The sequence below is a fragment of the Zeus faber genome, assembly GCF_960531495.2.
Source record: "Zeus faber genome assembly, chromosome: 15".
NCBI lineage: Eukaryota > Metazoa > Chordata > Actinopteri > Zeiformes > Zeidae > Zeus > Zeus faber.
In genome coordinates, this window is record NC_137194.1 from 9,069,187 (window position 1) to 9,095,696 (window position 26,510).

Consider the following 26,510-nt stretch of genomic DNA (forward strand, 5'->3'; position numbering starts at 1 on the left):
GGGAATCACTGCGATAGGCAATTGAAGAAAGCGGGAAACTGGGACGATAAATGCACTAAGTTGGCATCAGCTTGCAAGGGAAGTTGTCCCCGCCTGCCAAGACGGCTAATAGGGCAACAATGGAGAGGCCAGCGACAATAGAGAGAGGTGTCCTTCTATTGATCAAAAGAATTCCTTCTTAACTGCATGGTGACACTGGATGACAAGATGCCCACAAAGACATGCTAGACAGATTGTGACATTCCACTGACATTATAATCTTGCGTAAACCCCTCTCCAGTCAATAGACTGAATGCGCTAATCATGAGTCTTGGATCAACAATTTCATGGTCTTCAAAAGGGGGATAGGAATTGGTGGCATGACCCTCCACACGGAGTGAGACCCTGCTTCCCTCAGAAAGTGCCATGGAGGGAGGAGGATAAAGTGGCTAGTGGGAGTCATGGGCCAAGCCAGGGAAGATTAACATCGCCATCTACTGGTCAGAATGGTACAAGGCCGCAGAGGAGGCTGGTAGCTACACGGGCACCCTGTCTTTCACAGAGACCTGTCAAAAACATTTAGGCACAGTTGCCAAGACAATGAGCCACACATCTCGGGCAGCGTACAAGTCCATACTGAACTCACCACCAAATGAAGGGGGGGAAACTCAAGGCAGCGGACCTTTCTTTGGTTTTGGCAAGAGAAAGCAGGCAAAGTCTGCTCCGGATCAGACTAAGTGACAGAGAAGAATCTTGGCAAAACATCCATTTTCTGGAGGCCTGCTACCAGTGTGTCTCTAACCTTAAGCATAAGGTCAAGACACCGACCCTGTGGTGGTGATGACAGCATGACAGAGTAGTTAAAAAAGAAAATCACAAGCAGTAGTTGTGTTTCTTTTCCTTTAACCTAATTGAATGCACTACTTACTTGGCAGTTGGGACATTTTAAATGTGTCACTTATGAAGTCTGAACAACAGGATAGTGTGAAATGCAAGACAAATGTGTACAACAATGTATTGATAACACACCCATCCATCTAAGTATAAATCGGGCTGTCCTTAACAAGAAGTTCAGCCAAATATTTCAGGTTTTGCAACATTCTGGTTCAATGAACATACTAATTGTAAATAACGTCTGCCGTCGGCAAGAGCAATGGTGGTGCCATACAACAATTTCCATTGCAGGCGTATAAATCGTTCCTATCGTTTACACGTAATTATCATATCTTAACCGTCATCTTCAAACAAATTGCCACCCAGTATTAAAGCATGTGACTCATAACTGTGTCACACATGTACTGTACATATACAAACATTGTTAGTAATTATAGTTAAATTCTAGGCTGTACAATCTCAGTCAATTTTAAGAAGGATTATAACCTTCAACAACACTTATATAACTATAAAATCTGTACGATTTTAACAGTGTATGTGGCACAGGTGGACAGCGCACATACTTACAGTCTCATGCCTGTGCAACAATCAAAGGCCCGGAGCAAAGTTCAGCCGGTGAACTCGACAACGCATGGGAACATGGTTGGGGTTTTTTACTGGGTGAGGAGAGCAGGCGTCCAGCAGTGAGCCACTATAATGTCACACAGGGTGGCGTGTTACAGCAAAAGGGGCTGAGTTGGCAAGCCACTCAGCAGCAGACACACACCTGTTCTGACATTTTCTGTCGACCTTGACACAGAAAACACATGACAATGCCACTCTCTGCATTTCAAAAAGCACAGTGCTTCTGACGAGGCCCCTTCACGTCCCCTTTTTCTTGGCCCCCTGATACCTAAAACCACTTTCCATGGAATGGCTGTGAGGAAATGTGTGACGTACTCCTGTCATAACTGCTCTCCCGTCAACACTATTATAACCCGCCATTTTATTATAATGCCCTATAATTGAGAACCCCCTAAATATAAATAACGGGCCAAAAAGGGAGCCAACGGAAGAGGACATGTAAACAGAAATCGAGCACAAAGGCACAATTAGGACATTCGCTCTGGCCTCTGGATTGCAGGCCACCGATGTGAGCTTGTTATTAGATGTAAATGAATAAATAAAACCTCAAATTCTAGAACACAATTCCCGTTGAACAGAAATATACGGAAAGTCTTGAAAAGTTTTGTTCCCAGGCAAGTTCCACATGAACCAACTATTCAATCATCCACATACCATTTTAATAAAATGAGCAGGCTAAAGAGAGGTGCCTAGAGAGCTACAAACAAACACAAATCTTCACAGCCAATCACTCCATTACCAAGAAAACAACTTTGGCACCCATGCAAGAGGCGGGAGCCAGTCCAGGTGTTGGATAATTGTCGGCTGTGCCAGTGGCTTGAGCAATGGCTGCTTTTTATTGTGCCAGCCTCTGTTTCACTGCTGGTCTACACTTGTGCCACACCTTAATGATAGCTGTTAAAGCCGCTCTTTCTGCTGAGGACCGCTCGTAGACACAAAGAACTATTGGCAAGGGGTTCAGTGTGGATGAAGAGCTAGACGTGCTATTAACCTCCCTGCCCGGTGCAGCTCAGCCTTTAACCTTAGGCGACAGGATCTAGTTTAAAAAAAAAAAAAAGTTGGGGAAAAAAGAACAAAACATATTTTAAGACCTGGAACGTATCGTAAAAAAAGCAAGTCTGTGCATTGCCTGTCGAGTGTGGAATATTACAAAAAGAAAAGAAAAAACAGAGCAGATAGGAAAACAACTTGCCAGAAACGCCTCAAGTGCACACACCTTGAGTAACAGGTGAGGATGACATCATTCTGACAAGAAGAGGCAGAAAGGCACGAAAGGCTCAACTTTTCAAATTCCAGTGTTCCACGGTGGGTTTGCCTAGACACTACTGGATCACTCACCCAATATCTGAAGCTAATTACGGTACAGCATTTTGGCTTGAGTACTCCATTTAGTAGGCTTGAAGATGAATGATCTCAGTTGCTATGTTCTCAGTCAGGGCCTATGGAGTAACCCTGCTATCTCCAGTTTTTTCCAGATTCCCCAGATAAGGCCACAATCTCAGGGCGCCACACACAGAGAAACTCTGAAATCCCATTAGCGCTTTGCTTTCATTATTTTTCATCAAACCCCAAAAACTGACACATATTAATTAATATCCATTACCATTTTTTTCACCCCTCTCCCAGACAAGAGTTTGGGGGGAGGGAGGGGAGAAGCAATTAGCTTAACAAAATAATCAAAAAAATGTTTCAGAAATCCCTGATAAATGTCCTGTGAGGTCCCATCTAAATGTAAGAAGTGTAATACATTCTTGCTGTCATATTCCATTAAACTGCTATTACGGTCTTGATAGAACTATTAGTCACTACATTATTAATAACATTAATGTATTTACATTTTTGGTGTACAAGCCTGCTTTCATGCAATAATTTATGAACCAGACTCCAGATATGCTATAATGTTCCCCATCTAGGCTCTTTTGTGTTTATTATTGATTGTGAAAACAGTCAGATTTCCAAGTTGAATCCCCGCACCCTAGTCCTAATGTATTGGAGTGGGTTGTTTGCATTAAAGGACTGAAATAAAGTGCATTTACATCTGAAGCATAACTTCATAATTTACATTCCAACATTTATTAGAGGTGACAAACGAGCGTTTGGTCCACTCATGCTTTTCCACAATGCAGCACTCATTCAATCCATATAAATTACAGCTGGGGTAGTGAGTGCAAGTGCAAATTATTTTATTATATTTATGCATGTACGACTCTATAGGGGATTACAAGCACAAACAGGGAGTTACTAGATTACGCCGCCCGAAGTTAATGAAGAAGCCTTGAAGAAATATTGAACAATGGGTTTTGCCAATTAAATTTCAACACGCAGTTACTGTCTAAATGCCAGTCCAGGTTTGCAGCACACAAGGTAAAAAATCTCTTAAAATAAACACATCATTCTGAAAGTTAAGTAATAACAGACCAATGGATTGAGCACATCAACTGCCAAAGAGATGGAATAAAAGCTTTGAGTTAAATAATTATAATAATACAAAATAAACAGTTAAATACTATGTACAGAGGTCTACATTTTTGGCAGAACGACATTGACAAAATCAAAAATCAAAAGAATTGCCACCTCAATATCGACAATACCGATATTATTTTGGAGATGACTATTGGTGCTATCATAAAATGTTTACACAGAATAAATATTTGAGAAACAATCATTACTAATGTAAATCCACATTGACCAAGCAGGTAGAGGCGTTGATTAGAACAGTCTACAAAGTTCAGAAAATAGCAGTATTTTACTGTAACCTATATCACAATATTATGATATAGGACACAATATTATAATGGTAAACTCCCAGACATCACCTGGTGTCATTACAGGGACACGAGGTTGGCTACAATTACTTTTCTGAAAATGTCAAAAAAAAACAACTGAATAAAATTTAGAAATTAATTAAAAAATGAATAAATGAGTTGTGAGAAAAGATAATGTGGCATTAGCTGATGGACTTTAAGGAGAGTCGGTAGCTCTGAGAAAAAGCACAGGTGCACGCCCCCGGTGCATGTCACAGCCCTGGTTAGAGGGACGGAGAGGAAAAAAAAAACAAAAAAAAAAACAAAAAAACACAAAGAGGGCGATAGAAGACAGCAGGCTTTCAATCAAATTCCTGTTCATTAAAATCAGAGGACATCGCAAAAATGAGAAAGATGCTGACAAATCAAAGGGTCTCAGTACCTGAATTACCATAGTCATTTACTTATTAAAGCCAGGATGCTTTCTGTCAATCAAGCACCGTCACATTCCCCATTTGCGGCGGAAAGCCAGTGTAATTGCTTCTCATACTAATCAACACAACTTGTGTAATTACGCCTTGAAAGTGACATTGGAGGCCAAGAGCGATGTGAGCGGTCTTGACAGCGGAGACATCTCAGATTCATCGAGAGATTTCCAGTCTCACAGCGAGGAGGAGACAAGGCGCTCTCAGAGCAAGTTACTCATTCGAGCAGTTTACATACATACGCACAACACAAAGAAAGGACGATAGATCACGCCAGAGTATAATAACAAAGCAGAGTGGTGAGTAAAAAAGGAAGCCCGGCTCAAGAAGTTTTCTTTCCCAAGTATATTGAGCCAAAATGACTACGCTGTAATTAAGCCGGTGTCGTATTTCTATAATTTTTGTTGAGTAAACATATTATGACAGTTCACTAAATTATGGGAGAATAGGAAATTACAGCTTTGTTGCCATGCCGTTCACATAAATGTACTCGCCGGGACTAAAATCCCCGCGAATAAAATCCCGGGTATTCATTAAAGCTCATTGAATTTTGTGTAATCACAGACTTCAAATATGTCACCAAAATGAACTCTGCTCAAAAGCAGCGGAGACATTCTTCTCGGCATTAGAAAAGTCGATCCAAAACCAAATTCCCAGGCCGCATCTGTCACCAGTCACACTGTGGTTGAGCCAGAGAGGTCAGGGCGGGGTCACGCGACTAGGGCACATAAACGAGGCCTCAACATGGAACCCATTATCCACATTATAAGGACTGTAGCTACTTTGTGCACATACTACAGGAAACTCCGAAGCCAAGGAAAAGTTGATTAAGTGATTTTTAATCTTTCTAAGAGGGGAGATAAAAGTGTTCTTATTAGAAGGGGGAAAAAAAACAAAAAAACAAAACCTAAAACTCCCTCAAAGCGGTTGGCAAAGTAGATAGGGTCCGGCTCAGCACATGAGGCAGAGACCACAAAATAATAAAATATTGGGTTGGAGTCATCTATGCTCATCACTTTCAAAGAGTTGGGTGGAACCGTGAGGGGGAGTAGAAAAAAAAAAAAAAAAAAAAAAAAAAAAGTCACCAACATCAAAAAGAAGTCAACTGACATTTCTTGCATGTGAGGGGAAGAAAAGCACAATGTTTTCATCTGCAAAGAGAAATGAAGACGTGAGATTTATGGCTCATAAAGAAACTTCAAAAGAGCAGAAAAATAAAAAAAATGAAAAAAATAAAAAAATACTTGTCTGCGTCATGGCACACTCATGACCTCAAAGGTTTGCACAAGGAACCAAACCGTACCAGAGCCGTTTTGTGACTGTGCATTCTAGAGAAACCCCCCCCCCCCCCCCCCCCAAAAAAAAACAAGAGAATTTACTGCGAGAGAAAACGGCGGCTTTTACAGGAAAAAGAAAAAAGAAAAACGTGTGAATCACCCTCCATGCGCTCAACTCTAATGAGTCAAAAAGTGTGACCTGCACTTAAACAAGAAGTCAAAGCCAGAAGCTGTAAACTCATTTTCCCCACCCAAGCCAGGCGGCGGCAGCAGGACCGGGAAGATGTGCTCTGAGCACGCACGATAAATCTGACGTGAAATCATAATCATAAAAGCAATTAGCTGACCCTGCGCCACTCGTCCTTGGACATGACAGTGAGAATTCATACGGAGTCCTCCAAGGAGGCTGCTGCGCCGGGGTAGGGCACCAGGAGGGAAAAGTGCAACACAGCAACAATAAAATGGAGGGTTAGTTTCTGTATCATTAAGCACAGAAACAAACACGAGGCGTGATGCACGTCGAGGGTCACAGCGAGGGAAGCTTCTGCGCCTTCAAAAGAGGAAGAAAAAAATAAAAACGGAAGAAAAAAAAGAAAGGGGGGGGGGGGGGGAGGGCTTGTGGTGGACTGAATTAAAAAAAGATGTACCGGCCTTCTTTGCGAAAGTGTGTGTGTGTGTGTGTGCGCGTGCGTGCGTGCGTGCGTGCATGCGTGCGTGCGTGCGTGCGTGCGTGCGTGCGTGCGTGCGTGCGTGCGTACGTGCGTACGTGCGTACGTGCGAGGGGGGGCTTGTAATTTGAATACCTTAAAGCGGAAATAGACAACAATTGTTGCTTTTACTTTTCATTATGAAGGAATGAATGCACAGTTACGCGCAGGGCTTTTTTTGTTACAATAAATACATCCACAATAAAAACAGAGATAAAAAACAAAGAAATAAAAATCAACACTTTTATTATTGGTTTTGTTTGGAGAAACGGGGAACGGGGATGCACAGCGGACGGCGCGGGGACAAAAAAAAACAAAAAAAAAAAAAAAAAAACGGAAAAACGCAGGAAAATCCAGAGGGGAAAAATTGGAGTGTTGACAGCTTCGCATTTCTTCCGACACGAAAGTTGGCACTGGGGAAAACGTACGGTAAAGCGATCCGGTTGTCTTCGCGACAGCGGCGCAAACAATAATACCGCTCGGAAACGCGAGGGGGAGGGGGGCCGCAAAGTTGTATATTGCCCCTTTAAAGCTGGGGTTCCCAACGCCCTTCAAGATTGCCGAGGGGTCCGAAGGAAATTATTGGTGAATAAACTCCACCACGGTTTAATTTACAAGACATCAGCACCATCAGAGAATGTAATGAGTAATTTGAGTCTAGTTTCAGTATAGTTATAGATTATAGTATAGTTATTTCCCCAACTACAGTATAGACACCATGTCATATCAAACAATGAAGATCTTCTCAGATTGGGCTCCTCGAGACAAAAACCCTATCAAATTGCGTCCGCGGTCTAATTGTGTATCAAATTGAGGGTCGTTGAGACGGAAAAGGTCGAGAACCGCTGCCTTAAAGCGCATACACCGGACATCATAATTACATTTTGTCCACGTGACGCAAGAGTGAAAAGGCGGCACTCATTTGGCAGATTCCCACCGCGGCACAAAGCACATATGCTGGTAGAGAAGCAGACTACCTGGTTCCACGGGGCGTTTACAATATTTACAGTGAACCCTGCGGGGAAAAAGGATGTCTTCGCCCTGAGGTAGCAGGCGGCCAGACTTCCCCCTGCAAAGGAAAGGGTTACAACCTGAGACCTCTCCCTTTCTCTTCCACACACACACACACACACACACACATACCTAACGCACACACACATTCACAAAGGAACATAAAGACACTTAAACGCGTTTGCGCACACACCCACACGTCTCTCGCCATCAGTCGCTACCTATGGTCCCTACCCAGTAATTACAGCAAGGCCGAAGTAGTGGCTGCCACCTAGTGACCGTCTTTTCCAATAATCATGAAATATCTTCACGGTTCATGCCCCCTCTCGGACTATAACTCTCCTTTACTGCAGGCGGCTCCAATAAAGGATTACAATTACAATTAAAGTAATGAGCAAAGAGGAGGAAAAAAAGGAAAATCTGAGGGAAGGTTCCCCTGACTAACTAAATGGCAGTTGAGTTTCTTGACAGAATGGAGTTGCCCTACCAGACTCATTACCGACTACCGTTTCTTCTTCTGCCCCAATAATTAATTTGAGGCGTGTTGAAACCAGGAGTCCTCAGAAATTAAAATAATGGTTTTAAAAGTGATGAATGGAAAATGAATTTAAATATGAATATCAAATCAGACAGAATGACTTTCTCTGTTATTTTTGTTCAATGACAGTGAAAAGGTCGCGGCGGAGGGAAGGGGAAAAAAAAAAAAGTTCAAATTAATAAATTGCCTCTGGTTCTTTGTGTTTTCAATTGTGCAAATGACACAATCACGAGTACTTGAAAGTACGAAAGCCACAGAGCATCCCATCAGAGCGCATTAGTGTAAAAAAGTCGGCGCTTTCCACAAATACATGTTCCATTGGGGAGGTATCAAAGGACCTGACTTCATACATAAAAATCACTGTGTAGAGCTGCCAAGGGAACCTTCTTAACTTCACAATGACACTATCGAATTACATTCGCCTTACACCCACTCACATCAAGTCAAAAAGAAAGAAAAAAGAAAGAAAAGTTTTCCAAGCGGCCATATGAGTAACATCGGTCCACCTGGGGCCCATGGGACTTAAAGCCAACAGCCTTTAGGGATGGAGGGGTTGAGAACAAAAAGATAAAGACTGACTCTGGGAGGGCTAGGAGCAGTGACACAAGACCCCACTGGCTGCATTGTTACAGTTGGCATGACCACAACCAATAAGCCAAGACACACACACACACACACACACACACACACGGGGGTGTTACCATTCCAGACTCCTGAACCCTACACTCCGCTCCCCCTCAACCCCCTCTCCCCCATCCAGAGTGCTATGGCAGTCGCAGGGGCTACGGAAATTCAGAGACTGCTGAGCCAAAACAGATCACTTCAAAGCGCCTTATTTAACGCTTGCTAAATTTTTCATCACAGTCGCTTAATATCCTGGGGAAGGGGGGCTTTTGAAGTTGCTGCGAGACCGGGGATGTTCTTCTTACAACTCCTTCCACCCCCCCACCCCCCCTCCCATCACCTCCCTCGGCTCCACCCCCGCCTCCCCGACCCTAAATACACAACAAATGCAGTCTACAGCACGCCCATTCATACAGACTGGGGCGTGCGCATCACAATGGTGACCCTCGCCCCGCTACACCACTGGCACAAACCTCCCCATCTTTAAATCCTTAAATAGAAACACATGCTTCTTCTTTTTCCCCCCCTCTCCTACCCAGGGGGCAAACATATCTTAATGCTCTGAAATTCAAGGGTCGGCTTAATTTTGCCAGTGGTGCTCGAAAGGATTGCAATCCTGTTTGGCGTCTCGCCTGTTAGCCAGTTGCACACACCCATAGGCACAACACACAGCAACCCCTTGAAAAACACACACACACACACACACACACACACACACACACACACACACACACACACACACACACACACACACACACACACACACACACACACACACACACACACACACACACACACACACTTTGATTTCAATACAAAGGGTCACGATTAGATTCAATATCAATTCATTGCGATATTGATGGGACGGCTCCCGACACAAATCTTTATTGATATACTGACTTTTATTTTTTTACTTAATGAAAATTGCCACCAACTTTTCAGTGCACCATCTGAGGTGCATGACAAAAAAATTATTTCATGGAACCAACTGAAATAAAGAAATCCATTCAATTAAATTCAGATGTGACATTTGTGATCATTTGAAGTGGTGGTATTAAATTTAAGCAGAAAATGGTCGTCTCACTCGAAAACAAACTCAGAAATGAAAACAATAGAATTAAATCAAGATTCAAGATTCAAGATTTTTATTTGTCATATACATATACATACTTCCATACATATATGCAGTGATATGCATATATCATGTTTGTTTCTTGTGTTTTAAAACCAGCTTTAAAATATTTTTTCCCCCCATTATAAATATGATTACAGCCACCATGTTGGAATGGAAGCAAGGAAGTGGGGGCTGGAAGAGGCTTGTCTGAGGTGGAGGATCTTCCACGAGGAGGGAGAGCACTGACTAACTAGCCAGCCACCAGCCACGGAGCAGCGGGGGTAATGGAGATGGCAGCAATGAGCAGCGGGGGAGGAGAGAAGGAGAGATGGAGGGATGGAGGAGAGACAGAGACCGGGCGAGAGAGGCAAGACGACACAAAGAGGAGCCCTAGAGGCAACACCACTGACGGGTTTACCAGTCAAGCCTGGAGCACACTCTCATACCATCGGACACGCACACTCACACACACACACAAACGCACAACCCAGATTCTACATTTGTGTATCTGCAGGTCTAAAGCTGCCTCTCTTGCCCCAAAGGAGGCAGAGACGGTGGCACTGACCCCAAACAGGGGGGCCCTCGTGCCACGGAGGAAAGTCCACGCCACGCGCTGGGCCAGGCCTGCTGATCAGGGCAAGGTGAGTCAGAACCTGTTAACATGACTGGTGTCCCCGGCCTGACACCAAGACGCCTCCGACAAACGCATGCGCGCACACACACACACACACACACACACACACACACACACACACACACACACACACACACACACACACACACACACACACACACACACAACCACACACACAACCACACACACAACCACACACACACACACACACACTCTCCTCCCACCAACCCCTGCCAGCAGTGCCTTTCCTCTCATCCAGATAAAATGCTTTCAGACACAAATTTCAATTATTCACCTCATCCAAATAATGCCATGTGACAAGAATTATCCCTACTGTAATAATCCACTTAACTGGGAAAGAGCAGCTCATCAAAAAGAGAAAGGAGAAATAAAGGGGGGGGGGGTATGTGGAGAGTGTGTGTGGGGGTTGGGGGGGTGTCTTGTCAGCCAGTCTCGAATCAGGACCTTCATAACAAGAATTTCTTCCCTTTTTGGAGGAGGCAGTCTTGAAGCGCACTGGGATGATGAAATTGAAGTAAATTGAAAGAAAGCCTGGGAGAATGCTCCCACAATCAATAACCCTAGGATTAAATTAGCCTTGGCATGAGGGGATGATGGGGGGAGGATGAAGAGTGAATGGCAGCAAATGACATTGAGACATGTAGGCTGAATAATGCAGCTCCTTTGTAATCCGGGTCCACGCAAGCAGGACGAACATACCTGTAGTATATTCCACTGGGTCGTGGTTAACAGTCACTGTCACCACTTAAATACCCCACCCTGTGTTCTATATTGTTCGTATTAATGCTAAATACCTGGCAATAATCCGTTTTTTTTTGTGGTTTGATGAGAATTTTGTGCTGCTACTTTTACATGCAAATGAAATGGTACATACTGTATCATCATTATAATCCAAATGGATTATATAGAAATGATACATTTAAAACCTATTTAAATATATTTGTATTAAAAATATATAAATCAAATATAAATGAACAAAAAAAAAATATATATATAGGAAGAAAAATAGTCTAAGAAGTATGAAAACATGAATTAGGAAAAAAAAGTACTTAATAACTTCCCTATTATACATACACACATTTATTTTGATTTTACTTATGCCAATTTGACTCAGTACGTCTCAAACAGACACACATCACTGTCTCTATCATTTTAAAAACACAAACTATTGACTCAAAGTCCTACTTGTTGAAGTCTACTTATTGAAGTAGAGCAGGTTTGAATTTCAAAAGTATTGTGGGTGAAGCCTTACCAGAGCTTCTCTTGGAGCAGCCATGGTGTCATCTCCGGGTGGAAGGGCAGACTGAAATGACAACCCAAGAATTGTGTAAGTGTGCCATCTACTGGAGGGCTGCATGCTGAGCAGGCCTAGTTCTTGTTGATACAGCCTTGCAACAAAGAATGAAAATAATCCAAGGTTTACTTTAATTTAGCACAGAAAACTTCAGGCTGTCTTTTAAAGTTAATGGTTAACGCGCAAATGGAATGTTGCATTTACTGCAGAATGCGTTTGAAAGACAGTCCCTCCGGTTTTAATCAATTATAAGATTTGAGTTTTTTTCAAATTTGATGATATCTACTACTTATAATAAGGGACCAATACCACTTTATTGATAACCAGTTTTAGTTCAATAGAACATAATGATTGGCATATAATCCATTTTTGCCATTAAAAATGGAGAAAAACAAAACATGCTTCAAACATTTTTTTCATGAAAATCCAATACATTTTCTTTAATATTTAACATATCTGAAATGGGTGTAGCATTGTATTAGTTTTGCTTTTACTATTGTATTATAACTGGACATTGGCCAAAACAGATACCACTTTCTGTACACAATTAGTTCAAATCCTTTCAGAGGTGTTTGAAATAACTTCCCTACTTGGCTTCCATATCTGCAACATGATTTCATTTACATTTACATTTAGTCATTTAGCAGACGCTTTTATCCAAAGCGACTTACAATTGTTCAAACACCGACGGACGCAGCCATCAGGAGCAATTAGGGGTTAATTGTCTTGCTCAAGGACACTACAGCATGCTAGCAGGAGGAGCCTGGGATCGAACCAGCAACCTTTAGATCACTAGACCACCAGCTCTACCTCCTGAGCTACCATCCCCATTTCCACACTAATACTAAAGAAAGCAGCCAAGGCTTCAGAAACAGTACTTAGAAGAAAAAAAATGTATGCGTCATTGTTGCATCTCCTCTTGAAGCGGAATTTGTTTTTACTTTCCTGTGCAACCCTGAATTCTGCACGGCAGCGTCCTACCAGACACCAAATTTTAAAACAGAGAATTGAGAGGTTTAAAAGAGCTTAATATAAATACCTAGATGATCAGTCTGCTTCTTTTTATTTTTTTATTTTTTTACCTGTCAGTGTCAATAGAGATGCGAAAAACAGGATCTTGTTTGAATGGACTGTCCCACGTTATCATTTTAAACTTCTTTGCATCTTAGATACACATTTTTATTGAGAGTTGACTTTAGTAGGCAAAGGAAACGTCCACTATTGGGTGCTGGTATTGAAGACAATGTTGGGACTCAAAACACTATGTAGTTCAGAGTCTATAGTTTTTATTACAAAACGAGAAAGTGCAGGCCAGGGTTTAAGCAGCACTGTCTGTGTAAGATTCTCTGGTGCCTCAAGATGTTAGCAGGGTGAGTCAACCTGAATACCATAAATTGGCGCTCTCTACAAGGGTATGAGGTGAATGAGTCCAGTCAGAACATGTTTACTGTTTGGTACCACTCCAATGTACTTTAGTGGGAGTTCAGGATGAATGTAGAATATGTACAACTATGTTTTAGTGGGTGTTCACTATTAACATTTATAATGTTTATAGTTCATTTGAATTATTTTGGTTTTATCAGTGAATCTCTGCATACGGAACACTTGCATGTTGGCACTAAGTAAAAGGAAAGATAAATCGAGGAATTTATTTCAATTTAAGGTTGTTTACTCCCCATGTAAACAGCAAGAGGCACAGCACCAGAGGATCTTACACAGTACTCCTTCAAAATTATATGAATAAAAATGTACTGTCTCCACTGTTGGTGGGTAGCACTCAAAGATCCTAACACATTTTTTGATAAATTGCAAAAGAAAGTCCGAGTACGAGATCCTTAAATCTGAAAAAATATAGTGCAATTGGTGGTGATATCTGCCATGACCGTTTTAAGAGACTTATGGATATGTGTCACCTCTGACACATATCCACAAACTCTGGGCAGCTAGTCTTTAAGGTGACGTTGCCATTATACTTAAAGAATAAATATAATAAAATAACCCGCGTCTTCAGATCAACCGCTATCACTATCGATGAAGCGAGTTAGCAGACGACCTGCATACGAAACCTTAGCGCATAAAGCTGAGTTTGGTGAAGCGTTGACGCCATGTGTTTGCTGTCAGGCCAGTACTGTGCAAACACACACCCCGACAACCTGACAGGAGGTTTGTCCTGGGTTTAGCAAAGACTGGCCTTGTATTAAAGCCAGATAATGGAACAAGCCTTCACTCAGTTCGTTAGCTTGTTGGTTTTGTCCTAAGTTAACAAACCAATGCGCCGGGCCATGCATCACAAGCCCGGCCCTGCAGTCTGTCTGTAGCACAGTGTCAACTTTTAAACAGCTAGCCCGCTATTTTTTAGCAAGGGAGCTAACCTCTACCTCCCCTAGTTCCTAGGACCTCTGCGTTGTTTCGTAGGAAATAGGCAGAAGTTTATTATCTTTTATTTTTTTTAACAACATCATCTACTTTCGTACATTCATTAAATATCACAACTGCGTGAAATATACCTGTGTCGGCGGCTCAGGCTGATCAGTGGATGCCATCTTCCTGGAAGAGTGCGGGCGGTCGAGTGGATCGCGATCGATTGCTTTTGCCTTAAAAGGAACGTAAAACAAATAAGAATAAAAGACGGGATTTTTATTTTATCTTTTATTATTATTTTTATTTTTTAAATGAAAAACAGTGGCCGTTTGAGTTTTAAATTGGGAATTTCAAGTCAAACCAAACAACTCGTTGTATCAACACCACGCGTCTTACGTTGTATTTGTTTTGTTTGTATTACGATACGGCGAGGCCGGCTACAACAACACTACATTTCCCATGGTGCAATACTCACCAGGAATCGTTGAAGGCGCGGGGCGCTGTCACTCCACTCGTCTCTATTTGTCATTTGTTCTGCTCTCCGCGTAAACTAAAAAAAAAAAAAAAAATGACAGAAATGAGACCCTGTAAAATATGTGATTTCACACGGCAAAAATCGTACGGACTGGTGGTCTCTTCTCTAGATCAGCTGAAGACAAAAGGTGAGTTTCACAACGAAGGGGGAGCTCTTCGCTAGTTGGTTAGCGTGGGATGAGCGACGCTACCCGGCGCCGCCGCCGCCGCTGATGAGCTCAGATCGGTCCGTTGGTAAAAGATGTTTATTTTAGAACAAGTCACGTCGGACTGTCAGGAGCCGCCGGACCGGCTTGTATGTTTGTTTATGCAAAATGGTAGCGGTAGCGGCACCGGGCGACACTTGAAACAAAAGGAGACGGTGCTTTTGAGGTCGTGGCTCCTAAACGCTCTCCTGCTGGACGTGAGATCTGTGGACACTGTGAACACCTTTAAAAAGCAGCTTAAGACCCATTGGTTTAAACTTGCCCTTGTGTAATTTGTCTGTTTATGTTTTTACTACGTTTGTATGTATCTTTGTATGTATGTTTATGGCAACGTCCCCTGTGAAGAACTTTGTGACGTCCCTGCTCTCGTCTAGCCTCTCTACAAGCCGTTCTAGCGTAACGTAAGTCACGACCCAAGTCACCAAAGGTACTAGTGACTTACGTTACACTGGAACGGCTTGTATGTTTGTTTATACAAAATAGAGTAGTAGCATCCAATTTACAGCTTCAAAATGCACATACTTGTTCAATTAAGGGGATAGTTTATTATCCTTACGAGTAACAAGCTGGTAATACTACTAATAATACTTGAGACGTTCTTGTGCCCCTGAGCACTTTTTTTCCCGTCGTGTTGCAACTTGTGTGAACAAAACCGGATCTGCTCTCCTGCACATTCCTAGGATACCTGTCAGCAGCAGCAGGCGTGGCCTTCAGGCACCTTCACTTTCACCACTGGAGTTTAACTTTGTACCTCTTTTGGATCAATATATTGATCTGTTTATATTTCATCAATTATCGATGATAGTCTCCTGCTTCGTGGAAGACCACGCAAAATAAAGGACACCAGGAGGAAGATTCCTAAGTAACTTTCCACTTGCAATTTGTGCTTTTCTGAAGTATTTTCTGTCTCTGCTTTCTGCTTTCCGCATAGGTTGTGGGTTTCTTGGCTTTGGTCCTGCCTCCCCGGTGTCTGTTGTCCTGGAAGATGACGGAACGATAGTTGAAGACGACTCTTACTTTTTATGTTTACCCTCAAACACAAAGTTCATGCTCTTGCATGAAAAGGAGACATGGTCTCCTGTTCGTAGAGGTCAGCTTTCCAACGACATTAAATTATTTGCCTGGACTTGGGATTTAATTCAGCCATTGTGGTGGAACTATTTGTGCTACTTCTGCTAATCATACAGTTCAACTTCCTCTTGCAGTTGATGGTGGTACAGCCTGGATGGCCAGAGAATCTATGTTGCTGGACACTGATACTGTGGACAGCAACTACGTATTGGAGCCATGGTGGATCCTGGCCCAGCAGCTGAAACAAGACCTGGCTAGCATCATTATAATGTCAGAGGCAGACCTGCAGGTACCTGGCTCAGTTTCTGGTGGTACCCAATGTATTAAAAATCAAAATACTAGAGTTGTATATAGTTGTTTATAACTCTTGTACCTCTTGGCGTTCCAGACCCTAGTGGATGTTCCTTGCCCTCAGCTGGCCTTTGCAATGGGCTTCCGGGAGAAGAAGGTTCAGAGCCTCCAGGAGACACTACAAAATGTATTGGACCGCAGGGAGGAGGAGAGGCAGTCTAAGGAGCTGCTCCAACTCTACCTTAAGGCTGTGGATCGAGAAGACGGACAACAGGAACAGTCTGTGCAGCCCAGCCTGGAAGGTGGGGTTCGGGGAGGCATTGGTCTGTCAGTGGACAATTGGAATTGGTCTAATTGGGGATTGTTAAACATGATCATGTATCAGCGAACTGGCCTGGATGCATTGCATACTTTGTTTGCTTAGTCATTTAGACCTCTTAGTGGGAGAATTTTTCCGTCCACCAAAAGTCCTAAAAGGGTATCTGCAACGAGACTGTTCCAGATTATTCATTCTGATTAATGTCAGCAAATTATTCACGATCATTCATTCTTCCATCACATGGCCATGCAGGCCCCTTTGTGGTATCATGTAGTTCCTGGTCAGCATTTTTGATTTGCATCTCAATGACCTCTTCAACTCCTAATTACTTGGAATCTGCCGGTCATAATATACTTGCACCCAAGATCATACAATACATTTCAATGTGGCTTTGATTTAAATTAGCCTTATGGTTCTGTTGATCATTTTCCTGTTTGCGTCAGGGTCTTGGGTCTCTGGCTTTGGGTCTCACATTGCTTTTTGACATTTAAAAGTTTCACCTTTTGCATGATAAAATTGGCACCACCATTTTTACCCAATAAGAGTTGTATGTCAGTCTTTTTGCCACTAGGTGGCACTATTGTTAGTATTTACATCAAATTATGCAGTACTATCTCATAGGAATAGGGAATGAGCTTTTTATTTATTTATTTTGTCTTCTTCCATTTCAGGGGCTGGTGATGTTGATATGCCAGACGGGTTAGAAGTGGACTCTGCATCTGGTTTCATGACCAGGACCCTGATGGTCCTCAAGGGCAAAACAAGCCCTGAGACTAGGCTCTCTGCTGAGGAGCTTCAGGTACTGACACTGAAAATGAAACATGGCTAGTTGAGCTGAACGCTGCCGTGCAAGTCTTACAAACCACATCATACTGTGTGTGGCGCATGCAGGGGCAGAGCGAAGGTAGCAACTCAAAGATTACGTTTGTCATTTTGACATGACATATAAATGACATGTTATTTAGCAGTGGTGCTCTACCTAAAGCAGCCTACTGTATAATAAGTAATACAGTGGTACCTCGACTTACGACTGTAATTTGTTCTATAAGAACGGTCGTATGTTAAAACAGTCGTATGTCGAAGTAATTTTTCACATATGAATTATGAAATCATGAAGGGTGAAAATAAACAAGACACAGCACAAACACAGTAAATATGAAAAAAAAAATATCGATAAGCCACAGACTATGTGTACACACGATGTAGGTTGCCCGCTGATTGACTGCTGATTGGCCGCCAACTTGCCAACTCCAAATTTCCACGGTCGTATCTTGGAGCAGTCGGTCGCAAGTCGATACAAATTTTTGCGACTATCGCTACTCGTATCTGGGATTAGTCGTAAATAGATTGCAGTCGGAAGTCGAGGTACCACTGTACTACACCAGTTGTACACATGTACATACTGAACATCACAGTCATATATGTTTAGATTTGCATATAAAGAAGCACAGGTTCTCTCAGGGGAAACCTCTCCAACATTCCTGTTCATCTCCAGATGGTGGTGACGAAGGGGGTGTCGGCCATGGAGCAGGTTTTGGGCTGGGACAGGGACCGAACGTCCACTCTGCTGGAGGCCTGTGAAGCTCAGCTGTGCGAGCGGCTTCAGCAGGTTCAGGCCGCCCACTCGCTCAGCAGCCTCGCCCAGCCGGATGTCAGCCAGTCGCCAGACGAGGAGAAGGCTGAGGGCAGCCAAGAAACACAACGCAAGCCCAGCAAGTAGTCCAACGCTTTACATGGTTTAAGACTGACGAAAAAAGAATGCATACAGTATATCAGTACGTATCAGGAGAATGGGATTCAAACCTAAGCGTGGACTTAATGCTGATGCCACTAAGCAAACCTGTCGGATACATCATTCAGAAGAACGGTGCGTGGACGATGGTGATTTGCACAGTTGTATGCGTAGTACGGAAACGTGCATATTGACATCAGCTGATCAGCTAAATGATCCTTCTTGCTTGCCTAGAAACCATCCTACGTATGAGTAGTATTCCAGGACAACCCTCTCATCCTCGTGGCTTTTCGACAGCTACCCATACTGTGTATCACGATACAGTAAAGAAAAATTCTTCAATCTTGCAAAAGTCTCACTATTTAAAAGGCTCGGCTGACAAAACCCTGGCCTTGACCATGTTTACGACAGCTCCAAAACTTTCCAATAATTTGCTCCTCTTGAGTTGTCATCATCTAATGTGTCCAAGAAGCCCTGGCACTCACAGCGCTGGATGGCGTTTCACTTCTTGAAAGGTTGTTGAGAAAAGACAAACAACAGGCAATATTAGACTGACAGTGCCAATTTCTTGCCAAAATAAATATGCCATCGCTTCCTACCAGAAATGTTGACATGTTTGTATGGATCGCATCACTCGGGTACATTAGACAGTATAATGAATAAGGCTCTGAAAACGTATATTGTGGGGGGGGGGGGTGTTAATTTAAAGCTTGTTCCGTGCATGATGTGATGCCAACCTGTCCCTGGGGTTGTGATATGAGACTGTGGACATTGTGTATGTCCATGTGACTTGTGGATCTTATACTAGAATGCCTTGGATCAATTAATTGTACGAGCTGGTGTTCTGAACAGAGGGAGTCAGATCCTCATACAAGAGCATTGTGCTGGATTTAAATATCAGGTCATGTCATCAATCCAGTGTCTTGATATTTTTATACTTATGAGTATTTCATTTGTTAGGGTGACATGTAAAGCCAGCCGTTGTTGTATTTGGAAATTACTGGTAAAGTCCCATTCTGTTACTTGCTGGATGGGCCTGGATTTTAGGTTTCCCAAATGTCTAAACACATTCTTCACTCCTTTTTTTGGTACGTCCATGACAAACGAGTACTTTGTTATTGTCTACAATTATTTTTATACACACATCCAAGTTTCTATTGCTATGCAATCTATGTGAAGAGTATTTTGATTAAATACACTAAATTTCCTCTACTGCGCCTTTTTATTTTCTTTTCCCCTCATGAATGAATATTGAATTTCCGCAAGCTGGGCCCAAGAGCTTACGAGCACAGATAGACGAGCCTTGTCTAATAGCGAGGCCCAGAGTTTGACAGCACAGCCCCTCGTCCTTACGCTGCCATAAACATTAGTAGGAGATGGTTATGTTCAGAAAGTCTAGTAAAACCTATACCCTGTATTTGTCACTGTTCAAATCAACCTTTTTATTTATTTTATATACAGTCACTTTACTCTCTTGTACAAGTAGCATTGGCAGCGGGCCTCATGCCGCCTCTGGATGTGTCCCTCCAGTTAGGTAATGGGTTTCATGTTGTGCGTGATTCCTGTGGATTTACACGAGCTTCTCCCTGACTGGCGAGTAAATTGGAGGGGAGTGGTTTACATGTTACTATGGGATGTGTGAGCGCATCTTGAAAGATTTCATGTGGATTGCTACAAGCAGTGTTATATCCACGCTTTAAATAATGCTTTAAATCTGTAGCCATCTGCCCTGTGGAGGCAATGCCCAAATCTGATGTTACTGAATGGGATAACATGGTCCTGTAATAACGACAAAGAAAACATGTTTAATGAAGGTTGCCTTGTTTTGTTCGGTTGTAAGTTCCAGTGTACTGCTGTGGGTCAGTAGATAACTACCAGAGACCTGGCCTTCAAACTACAAAGTACTAATGTGCTCGTGGGGGGGGGGAGCTTTTCTTTGTGGTGCATGAAAGCTGGTATTTTAACACCGAACCACTTTTGAGTAGCTCACGATGCACAAATCAATGATATAACACTGTGTAAGAGGTTTAGCTCCGTCTGAAACGTGCGTACAGCTACATTCATGACTTTTCCTCCCACCTCAAGGTCACACATTTTGAAGTGAGTGCAAAACTATCAAAAGGAGAGGCATTTTTTGTGGGAATGAAGAACTTCCGTAATGACTGTTTTGATAGAGAAGTTGCTTGGGGAGCAAGCTGCATAATGTATGAAGGTTAAACAACTACAGCTCACCCGCTTCTTACTCAGGAGGCAAACATGCACAGTTGATTTGACTTTTAACACTATTTTAGTAAATACATTTGATATTCCTCCCCAGCACATTAGAATGCAGCGGCTGTCTTTTTATTTGGCCGGCTCAGACGGACGCAATAATTGTTTGCGTTTGGTTTAGAGTTTGGATTTTTCTTTGGAGTCAAAGTGTTCGCTGGGTGAAAATGTTGCCAAAGCTTTGCTTTTTCAGTCACAACATGTACATTTAATTCATCGTTTTATTGAATAACAGTGGTTGAATGCATATTAAATGCCATGTCCCAATACATACATGCCTACCAATATATCAGACTTATTTCTTTGTGTTTGTCTTTCTGCAAATTACCTGTTGGGTAAACCTTGTTGTTTTTTTTTGCTTTTTTTATAGGTAGATCAAAAATGATTTCTTATTAAGAAAGTAATGATTTAAGTTTTCGGTAATGTAGCCAGGCTGCCAAAATGGAATAAACAAGCTACCAAGTAATACTGAGTGATGATTTAGTCAGATCTGGTGCTGGTGTACTTGATCTTCCAGCCCTTGTTTTTGCCAGTCGAGTCAGACCTGAACTTTACGTGCACCAGGTAACTTCCAGTGTCGATCGGACCCGGTGCTGATGATCCACAGAAGGGGCCGTACTCTTGTCCTGCTGTTGAAATCTTTATAAAGGGGGCGGGGGAACACAAACATAGACCAGGGATGTCAACTCTGACTTATATGTGGCTCAAGGCTTAAATATGCTAGAAACGGCCTGGCCATATATCCTGTAGGACAAGCTACAATTACATGCTGCCTCCACGGGCATGCTGAAGAATACATTGCTCACTCAGTGGCCGTGGCCACGCTGATCGGTCTGCGGCGCTGAAGCCACGTGACCCACCTTCAAGGTATCGTATGGACAGGGCACATCTGGGTGGCTTTCTACATCAAAGGGCTCCTCGAAGTGGAGGATCAGCCTGTAGCCCTGCGGCAGACGGATGCTGTGGTCACATTGGCTCATGGGAGGGTAGGGACTCGGGTAGGCTGGGCTGGTCAGCCCCCCAGACAGCGTGGTCAGTACCTGGCTCTCACATGGCACTACACAGAGCACACACAAGCACAATGTATTCACCCTTTTTATCTATCTCTAATTGCGTCTGTATATATACAAGGATTAAAAGAAGGGAAAGATTAATTTCCTCCCCTTTTGCCCATTTTTTATTTTCCTCCACCCTATGATTACCCAATGAATTCATCACCCCGCCCTCGATATATATATATACTGTATATAGATGCATAGATAAATAGGTGTGTGTGTGTGTGTGTGTGTGTGTGTGTGTGTGTGTGTGTGTGTGTGTGTGTGTAAAAATAAATAAAGTTTCCCCCTCTCCCATATTTTTAGTCAATTAAGACACTTTCCGGCATTATATATATGATTGAAACCATTTGGGCCAGATTATCACACAGATGTTACAGACAACAACAAATGAATATTGCAAGGAGGCTGAGTTGCCGTAATTCATATAATTAGAGAAATGTGAAGGCAGGTAATCGTTTGTGCCCGTTCATCACATGATTTGTTTTGTTACTCTTTCTCTTCGAGCAAAGGATAACATTAAGGAACATCCTGGCTGGTAACTGTGATTGATCACTTGGCATCAGGGCGCTATTAATGCCACAAACAGGTTTAAATTTTTGACTGCCTTTTTTTTGTTTTGTTTTGGGTTTTTTTTTTTGGTTTTGGTTTTTTCCTCGGGGAGGGACGGTCATTAACCTTGTCCTTCGCCCGTAGGCAGAGATACCTCGCTCTGTGCATCACTATGTCTCACGGTCTGAAACGAGTGAGCCGACCCTGTCAGCGTCAGATTGAAATCCCTTTCCAAAACACTTTGTCCGCCTGGTTCCAGTCTGGATATTGTGTCAGGATATGTACGACATTGACATGATGATGATTATTTAAAGACCCTGGACGATTAAAAAGCTATTTGCTTTATGAAGGTTAAAAAAGGAGGGAAAAAAAAAAAGACCAATTTAATATGAATCCATCATTAAAATGTGTCGCGAGAGGCAGCAAACCTGGAGGACTCTCCTTGATACTCGGTGACTGGTAGTTGCTTACTCACTGATTACCACCGCGTCGTGAGAGCGAGGCCGCCTCGATTCCTGGAAATGTCCTTGACTCACATCGCCTTACCGGTGCAGGACTTTCCGTTGTCATGGAGAAAGTATCCCCGCCTACAAGTGCAGTAAAATCCACCGATGTAGTTGTGGCAAAAATGATCGCACACAGACTCCCCGTCCGCCACCTTCACACACTCATTGACGTCTGTGAATGGGAGAGAGACCGAGAGGAGCTTAAATACAATTAAAAAAAAAAATAATAATAATAATAATAAAATACTTCAATAAATAAAAATATACAGTATGTTTGATACAGGTATGATATGTTTTCCAGCCCTCGGGTCTTCTAGGGTTAAAACAAATTTGTGTGTGGTGTGTGTACATGTTGGTCATAAAACCCATTGTAGTTTTATTGTACAGGGGGGTCACACAATACCAACATCGTTTCAAAATGTTTATTTGCCTTCAGGCGGCGGCGACGCCCTTCCACGTCACCTTCGGAGGCGTAAAACGCTTGGAAGCCGGTGAATCGCCCCTCATTGGAGTAGTCGCTTTTAAACACCACCGTCATACGGTTCCCCGCCGACAGGATGACGGCGTTCCCCGGGGCAGTGCCCTCCTTCTCCCCTTCGCCGCAGAACCGCATGGTCTCGTTGCCCTCCGCCAACACCTGAGGTGACAAGGTCAAAGGTCAAGCCGCCGCTCCAGCGCCGCGAGCGGCTTTGGAGGGTCTGCCCCTTTTGTTGGTCTTGCTGTCTTGTGGCAGCTGCCGGTGACGGTACCTGGATGTAGTCGTACTCGCACCGCTGCGAGGGCTCCACGCTGAAGTGTGTGAAGTAGAGCTTGACCCTGTGGCCGTCCTGGACGCTGATGTTCCACGCCACGCGCTGGTCGTCGGGGTACGGAGCGGGGAAGTTTGGGGACGTGAAGCTCCCGTACAACCCCGTCACGTCCACGCTGTGAGACCCGCGCAGGAGGAGGAGGAGGAGGAGGAGGAGGAGGAGGAGCCAGAGGACAGAGAGACGTGACGCCCTGCCAGGGGTGAGATTATGAGGCGGGGAAGCAAACACGGTTTCCAGGACGTGCGTTCACGAAGGAGCGAGGTGACGGAGCCCTACCTGCTCATCTCTGCTTCGGAGGAGCCGCCGTTTGTGAACCCTGTGTTTCGTAGCGCGTGGGTGGGAGCGGCAACCCTCCACCCGCTGTGAACTGAGGGTCAATGACCTCAGCGTCCAGGCCAAAATGACCAAAACAAGACGGACGATCCATTTATCCTCGCTTGTATATATATTTTTTATGTTTTTGCAGCTTAAAATGTATACCTCAGTTTCTCAAGTTTAAAATGAGGAAACTTATAAAATATAGATGTTAACAATTCAAGCGTCTATTTTTTTATACAATATATAATTCTGAAAATTTTCATTAAATTAAGGCAATTTTTCTAAGTAATGACTTATTTCTTTCAGTGGTCCCCATATAAAAAAAAAAAAGACATCAACCGAAAATATCATGACACAAAAATATACATATTATAACATTAAATAATACTGTTTTATAAGCTTTTGAGTTGTGTTTTTATTATTTTGTTACTTTGAATACAATCAGCAATGTAAAAGATCATATAATTCATATATGTTTGACCAAATGGAATTGTCATGAATGGAATACAAATCAATAATAACCTAAATAATAATATAAAATAATAATAATTATATATAATAATAAACCTAATAAGCTAATAGGATATGAATAAGATGTTGGATAAAGATGTATACATCAGTATAGGGCTGGACAATAATTGGATGTAATCATATTTATCATCTGACAGTATACTGCATCATAAAATATAGATAAATGATGAAAAGGTGTTGAGCTGATGAACCCCCAGTCACTTTTAATGGCAGATCTGAACCCCCAATGAATTCTAATGAATGAAATAAACTCCGTCCTCCACATTGCTGCACATGGTCGGTGGAGAGCAAAACCGAGACTAAGTTAACGCCGTGAACGTCGTGACGTGTATTGATGAGCGGCTCCCAAAGTAGGACACACCTATCACACGTATCACACATCAGTGCCCCTGTGAAAACGCGTCTTGTCCATTTTGACAGTGACGCTGATCAAACCAGATGCAAAGGGGCTAATTATTTCTGACCCCACCGCGGTAATTGCCCGGTGGTGTGGCGTTTCATTAAAGACTAAAAGAAAAAAAAAAAAGAAAAATCAACAAACATTTTTTCCCCATCTATTATTTTATTTATTTTTTTTATTTTGTGCATTTAATAAAAACACAGGTGGATGATGAAAGTTTGCATTAGCGGGGTCAAAAATAATTTGAAAGCCATCTGTACTGTGGCAATTACTATTAACACCAGACTTTATTGTAAAGGAACAATGAATAGGGTTCAATGAAATGACCTACTACGGATATTTAGCAGCGACAGGGTGTTTCAACAGCCGACAAATGACGATAAGTAGGTTGATAATAAGCACCCCCATTCACCTCCAGCACTACAGAGCTAACGGCCGATGTTTGAGTGAATTACAATAATTATCCACACAAACGTCAGCGGTAATTTCGCTGACCAAACGCCTGTGCTCCTCTGGAATGGTGCGATGACCTGGCGCTCCTCCTCCGAGGACGCTGGCCCCTGCACCGACAACCAGACGACCAAACGCTCACCCCCCCCCCCCCCCCCCCCCTCCCGGCGCCTAATTGTGCCACCGCTCACTTGGTGCTTGACCACGTTGCATAAACAATGATTTCGATATATTTCCGGACTTTTTCCAGCGGTAATAAGGATAGGAGGGGAAAAAAAAAAAAAACGGCAAAATCTGCCCCACGCCTGGTGCTCTAAGATTGCTGGACTTTTGGTTTGTTAAGCCCGTGCGCTCGGTTGGTGAGGAATTACTTTGGTGTCGTCGGGTACACAAACCTTTTGCAGTCCGCCCATTGTGTGATTTAAATAATATTAAGCACCATATTATGTGTATGAATACCGGGGCTCTTTGCTGCGACCCTCAGATGCGTCCCTTTCCTTTGATCATCCTCGAGATGTCTCTGCGAACCTGGGCGGAAGGGGCCTGTGGCCAAACCTGAATAGATTCCCCGTGATTGGTTCAAAGTGCACGGCCGAGGGAGAAAAACAAACCTTGAGGTCCAAGCCGCGGAACTCAGACGCAACAGGAATAACGACGTCCTCGGCGCTGACAACTTCCAAAACCGCCACGGGGGGCGGGGAAGAGAAGTTTGTAGCCGCCCTGGGCAGCAACGGAGGAGCTGGAGCGACGGGGGCCCCGGCCGCTGACTGTGATTATTCACCTTTCGCGAGGATGACCCGAAATCCGCCACCGCGACAGGACGCCGCGGCTTGAGGACGCGTTTGGCGGTGGTGTCCCAGCCAAAGCTGCGAAATTGAACCCCGTTGGAAATCTGTGGATTCAAAGTGGGAATCCATACGATCATTTTGTTCAAAGAAATATACAGTATGATATTTGACTGTTGGTGACGGGGTCCACCGTGCCCACCAAGTGAGAGGCGAGCAAAAAAGAAACGAAAAAAAATAATACATCCCCACTTCCTCAAAAAATCAAACTTTAGAAAAAAAGAAAGGCACCGTCTTGGAGGTGTTCTGGGAAAAGTTCTGGGACTTGTAGTGTTGTCCACCAACGTCTGCACTTTAAGGTTTGCTGTTCTCAGAC

General features: G+C 43.1%; 3 protein-coding genes across 3 annotated transcripts in view; 1 reads left to right on the plus strand and 2 right to left on the minus strand.

Moving 5' to 3' along the window:
- Positions 1-14,535, minus strand: part of pex14 (peroxisomal biogenesis factor 14) — a gene marked incomplete at its 3' end in the record, with an annotated part of 51,657 nt that extends 37,122 nt beyond the window's left edge. The window contains exons 1-2 of the mRNA XM_080015465.1: positions 14,454-14,535; positions 11,905-11,955 (exon numbers count right to left, since the gene is read on the minus strand). Of these exons, the coding sequence (XP_079871591.1) occupies positions 11,905-11,955; positions 14,454-14,489 (87 nt within the window). The 5' untranslated portion in view covers positions 14,490-14,535. The remainder of the gene's footprint in view (positions 1-11,904; positions 11,956-14,453) is intronic.
- Positions 14,536-14,853: 318 nt separating this feature from the next.
- On the plus strand, positions 14,854-20,962 carry dffa (DNA fragmentation factor, alpha polypeptide). Its single transcript, XM_080016034.1, has 6 exons — positions 14,854-14,969; positions 15,979-16,137; positions 16,253-16,407; positions 16,507-16,711; positions 17,400-17,527; positions 18,224-20,962. The coding sequence occupies exons 1-6, from the start codon at positions 14,876-14,878 to the stop codon at positions 18,446-18,448; spliced, it is 966 nt and encodes a 321-aa protein (XP_079872160.1). The 5' UTR covers positions 14,854-14,875; the 3' UTR covers positions 18,449-20,962.
- Positions 20,963-21,208: 246 nt separating this feature from the next.
- masp2 (MBL associated serine protease 2) lies at positions 21,209-23,934 on the minus strand (the record flags this gene model as incomplete). The annotated part of the gene is made up of 6 exons (XM_080014569.1): positions 21,209-21,367; positions 21,589-21,785; positions 22,882-23,013; positions 23,304-23,478; positions 23,591-23,765; positions 23,927-23,934. 6 exons carry the CDS (start codon positions 23,932-23,934, stop codon positions 21,209-21,211), a joined length of 846 nt encoding a protein of 281 aa, XP_079870695.1.
- Positions 23,935-26,510: the final 2,576 nt, after the last annotated feature.